Source organism: Elephantulus edwardii, unplaced genomic scaffold (assembly GCF_000299155.1).
Source record: "Elephantulus edwardii isolate Elephantulus edwardi_28Jun2011 unplaced genomic scaffold, EleEdw1.0 scaffold00071, whole genome shotgun sequence".
Classification (NCBI taxonomy): Eukaryota; Metazoa; Chordata; class Mammalia; order Macroscelidea; family Macroscelididae; genus Elephantulus; species Elephantulus edwardii.
This window is the reverse complement of record NW_006399821.1, coordinates 326,812-332,312: the sequence shown is the minus strand read 5'-3', so window position 1 is coordinate 332,312 and position 5,501 is coordinate 326,812. Positions and strand designations below refer to the sequence as shown.

Here is a 5,501-nt window from a genome sequence, read left to right as displayed (position 1 = left end):
TCATACAAGGTCTGATTTCAAAAGACGATCCTGAAACTGCACCTACAGCAGCACTCTGGGGGTCCCATTAGGGGTGGCTCCTTTTTTCTTCTGTAGCCGGCTCTGAACCTTTCGAGATTTCACAACTTTCATTCTCACTTCAAAGACTTCATGGATGGCCTTCCGGAAACAATGGAAATTATAGTCTATCAGCCCTAGATAAGGAAACAAAAATACCCATAAAAGTAAAAAAGATATAATTTCTGTTTCAATTTTTTTCCATCCCTCTTAACTGAAGTTCAGAGTCCCTAAGCAAGGATGTTCTCTTCCTTTCCCTCCTGGTCATCACTAATAAACTTTGGTCTCAATACATTTGCTTATTCTAGATATTACATAGAGGTAGAACCATACAATATTTAAAAATGGGATAGTGGTCTGGTTTCACAACAAGTAACACATGCTAATATGGTGAATATTATACATACATCCCAGAAGTCAATCATAGAGCTTCTACAAAAAATTAAATTCCCTCTTTTGATCTCTGGTATTCTCTGCTTCCAGCCATGATTCATCTGACATCAGCAAGGAGACATCCCTGGAACCATGGGCTCTTTTAAACTGAGCTTGAACTTCAGAAAGTTCTCTCTCAATATACCATTTCAGTCATTCCTGGATAATTTTCAGCAATATTTTCCTTGTATGTGATATTAATGATATAGTTTGATAATGTCCAGATTCTGTAAGTATTGCAACTCATTGCTTGAATCTGTTTTTCTTTCTTTCAACTTTAGAAATGCCAGTCCGATTCTTCCCTTCAGCATAGTACCAGAACAATGTCTATTTGTGTTTCATTGACTATGCAAAGGCATTTGACTGTGTGGATCACAACAAACTATGACTAACATTTAGAAGAGTGGTAAATCTCAGTACACTTAATAATGTCCATATAAAAACTATATCTAGTCAGAGAAGCTGTTGTCCGAACAGAGAAAGGGAACACTGCACAGTTGAAAATAAATAAAAGTGTACATTAGGGTTGTAGCCCTTCTCGATACCTATTCAATCTGCAGGCTGACCAAATCAATTGATATGTTTACTCTATGAAAAATGTGGCATAAGGATAGAAGGACTCATCAACAACCTGCATTATGCAGACGACACAACCTTGCTGCTTAAAGGGAGGAAGACGTGAATGCTTGCTGCAGAAGATCAAAGACTACAGCCTTCAATATGAATTGCATCTCAGCATCAAGAAGATAAAAATCCTCACCAATGGACCGATAAACAACATCATGATAGACGGAGAAAAAGATTGAAATTGTCAATGATTTCATCTTATTTGGATCCACAATCAACACACTTGGTAACAGCACTAAGGAGATCATGAGATGAATTGCTCTGGATAAGGCTGCTGCTGAGTCCTCCTATTCAACTCCACAGCCCTTAATAGTTGATGTCAGCCATGGTCTCTATCAACCAGTAGGGGGCAATAAAGGAACAGATTCAACCTATGGCCCACATGTCCCTAGACGGTTGGCCCTTCTAGGATGTCCCTAGACGGGTTTCAGAAATTGCAGTTTTACTTTCAGAATTAAAGATTTTTTACAATTAAGATAGCCATTTAACTTTTTTAAAACTCCTTAAAGGTGTTATTAAATTGAATGGAGATATATCCTAACTTTGTGTGTATCTGAGATATCTAGTCAAACTATTCATCAATAAAGCTGAAGAAAGTGAATTGAATTGTCATTTTAAACTTCAAGAATTTAAGAACACCAATTGAAATGTAGCTCTGGTATCCTAATGGCAAGAAGCTCCACTGCAATTCTAAAGTTATGTGGTTCGAATCCATCAGATGCTCTGCTGGAGAAGGAGGGGCAAAATCAACAGTACATAATAGAGATTTTTTTTAAAAAAAATTACTTTTAAAAAAAAGAACAACTGACAGCCCCAGATTTTCAGTATTGTTGTTGTTAGGTGTCATCTAGTCAAATATAACTCATATCAAAGCAACCCTATGAACAACAGATTTGAATCTTGTCCTATGCTGTACCATCCTTACAATCTGACACACTTGAGTCCATTGTGTCAATCCACCTGCTTGAAGATCTTTCTCTATTTCACTGTCCCTCCACCTTCCCAAGCATGATGTCCCTCTCCAAGGAACAGACTCTCCTATCTTTGATCCAAACAGTACTCTGGCCGCATCTTCTCAAGACATATCTGTTTGTCCTGCAGTCCATGGGACAGCCATAAGTTCTTCTTTTATCATCCTCATTAACTGTCCAGCTCTCGGGTCTGAAAAGATCATGGCCTGAATCAGGTGTACCTTAGTCTTCAAACTAGTATCACTGCTCCTCAATAATATGGAGAGATCCCTGACTGACTTTTCCAATGCAATCTCCTAAACTCCTAAGGAGAATCTTTTTTTGTCTACAGAAATAATTTAGTAGTCTCATTCAAACTCATTGCAGCTGAGTTTACCAACTCATAGCAGCCCCTCCCTGAGGTTTAAAAGCTCTAGCGATTTACTGGTAAACAGTTGCACTGCCAATCCAAAGGCAGGCAGTTGGAATCCATCAGCTGCTCCACAGAAGATAGGCATTATCTTCCTGTGAAATTTACAACCTCTGAAAACCCACTGGATTCCATTGTGACCTGAAAGCACATAACAACAATAACAAATCAAAGATGAGGAACTTGCCCTTTTTTCTTATAAGGATATTCAATCTACCAGAGAATCACAGCCTTTCTGTTAGCAGCAAAACTCCCAGTGAACTACACCACCAAAGCTCCCTAATTCAGTGGTAAAAAAGACAATAGACTAAAAGAGCATCCAAGGTCTTGAAAAATACATTGCAATGCATTTCCCTCATTAACTTTAGAGTTAAAAGCAATTATTATGTTTATATCACTTAAGATAAGGTGATTTATTATTTAAATTTATTATCTTTAAATTCATTAAAATAGCCAAGCTATTGTCTCACAGCCCAGTAATTACTTCCATCCAGACAGGCAACACTTCCAGGGCCCTAACCGAGGAAGACTTGTAATTCCAGCCCAAGAGTGAAATTCTTCAATTAGTCATACAACTAAAAGCTCTGGGGTAAATACTATCTCAGACTCCATGGAGGAGAAGAAATGAAAGTGGGGGGAAGGCAATGTTGTCAACAGAATAGTAAGACACGGCAATAAATTTAGGTTACGAAGTGCTCAAGTAATGAGTCAATAAAGGGGAAAATAACAAAAATAAACAAGGAGCAAAGAAATAATTTTACTTAATGAGAATTTAGATATGGGAAAACCCTCAAAATTCTCTACCTTCATATACAATAAACTTTTCTAAGACAAAAGATACTCTGGCTTTGCTAAAGGAAGTTGACTCAATGAAAAAAGATGCAACTAGAAATTCCAGCATCAGTCTACAAATAAGTCTTGACAAATTTTAATTTATTCATCTTTGCAAATTTGAAAATGTTACATAATCTTGATGCTTTTAGAATTTTAATGTTAAAAAAGTTAGCTCAGGTTTGCAAAGGAATTAAGTATTTCTATTTCAATAGTGTTTGCTATTTCAATCCTTTTGTTAAAGGCAGTTGAAAATACAAGGAGGACAGAAACATGAGCCGAATAAACACCATCTTCACCATCATCCACGGTTAAAGTGTTCTGACATCCTTTTCTGATGCAGAACTTCTAAACTTGTGTGCTGCCCGTTAAAAAAATACCCAGAGATTTCTAATAAACGAACAAAGCTGAGGTACCTCTCCTAGAAATTTCTAAGGTATCTGCAACATATAATTAATCCTGAGAATCCCATATCTAAGATCACCGTAAGAAATACCTTATTAATAAACCTGTAGGTGGTGATAAATTATCACTACCAATAGAACTCAATAACACTTGAGAGTAAAACAACAAAATCAAACTGCCCTTGAATTTACAGACATTACATTCTTTCTAAAGACAACAGTTGTCTATGTAGACCATGATCAGCCACCAAACTCCTATCAGTGATGTTTTCATGCTGCTGTAATGCTAAACAAGTTTCAGCGCCCCCACTAGTTCTTTGTGTAGATCTTTAAAAAAAAAAAGCTTGCTAGCAGTCACTGAAGGTAAAACAATTAGACAAGATGGTTCCAATCTTGTTGGAAGAAAGAAAACTGAGGGGGAAAGGGATAAATTTAACAAAATGTAATTAATTTAAAACAGATTTTAGATGGCGAATTTGAGTTGGTTTTATTTTGTTCTTTACAATTTTCTAAAATTTTCAAGTATTTTTATAAAGAACACATACTTTTGTAAACATTACTCTAACTGTTATGCTGGGAAATTTTTACCCAAATTTGTAAGCCATACCATAGTCTGAGGAAGCTCTGGTGGCTGAGCTGTGCTGCCAAATCAAAGTACATGGTTCAAATCCACTGGCTACTCCAAAGGAGAAAGATGCACAATCTCCTTTCATGTGATTTACCCATTACAAAGTCACTTATGGGTCGGTTTTCAGTCAACAGTACATAATCAAAGCCTCTAGCAAAATTATTCAGTCATGTCAGTAAGCTACTATTTCCCAGTGTAGGCCACCTGGGAAATTTCTGGGGAAAATTTCAAATCACAGAAGTAGACACCATATCCTTCTCCCATTTAGAGGCTAGTGAGTTTGAGAGGCTCACTTTTCAGGTAAAATCTGAGCACTTTAACCTCTGGGCCACCAGGTTTACTCAAGTGTTAACAGGAGGAAATAAAGGTAGCTTTATGAGATTGTTGTTTTGTATGTGTGTGATGCTCAATGGCGGTTTATTTTTTCTTATATTTTTACTTGGTTTGTTTACAATAATTTGTATACACTGTGTTATATTCATGTACATTGTTTTAGATCATCATTCATACACATTGTCTTTTATATAATCAAATACTACCTAGTGATTTCCCTCTTTTCCCTATTACTGCCCCTTACCCATTTTTCCTTCCCTTTTGGACACTTACATACATTTTACTAGTTATCCTTCTATTTTTACAATAATGGTCTTATACAGTATTTGGCCTTATGAGACTAAGTTCACTCAGCATAAGGCTCTCTAGACTCTCCCACATTATTAAATCAAACTATATTTGGACTTAAAATGACTCTCAGGGGTGAGAGGGAGGAAAAGGTGCAACAATGAATGAATGAAAATCTACTTTTCTGTAAACTTTCATTAAAATCACAAAAGTAAAAATTTTATTACAAAAAATAAAATGATGTATAGTCACTGAATTTATTTACATTTAACTTTTTTGAATCATGATGTTATCCTTGTGTTGAAGACTTAAGAGTATGTACGAGTGAAACCAAATTATGTACTCTAATATTGTATGACATTTACCAGTTAGAAAAGAAACAATATTCAATGTTGCTGCCCAAACAGCTACATGTTTGGTTGGTTTTTATGGGGTTTTTTTGTTTGGTTTTTTTTTTTTAAATCCTGAGTCAATTGGCAGTATCAGTATGGATGGTGAAGAGATTGAGATAGTTAACAGTT

At 36.0% G+C, this 5,501-nt stretch overlaps 1 protein-coding gene across 1 annotated transcript in view; it reads right to left on the bottom strand.

Annotated features, from left to right (window-relative positions):
- The window catches only part of RRAGD (Ras-related GTP binding D), a 43,383-nt gene continuing 37,882 nt past the window's right edge, over nt 1–5,501 (bottom strand). The window contains exon 7 of the mRNA XM_006888696.1: nt 1–194. Within this exon, the coding sequence (XP_006888758.1) occupies nt 43–194 (152 nt within the window). The 3' untranslated portion in view covers nt 1–42. The remainder of the gene's footprint in view (nt 195–5,501) is intronic.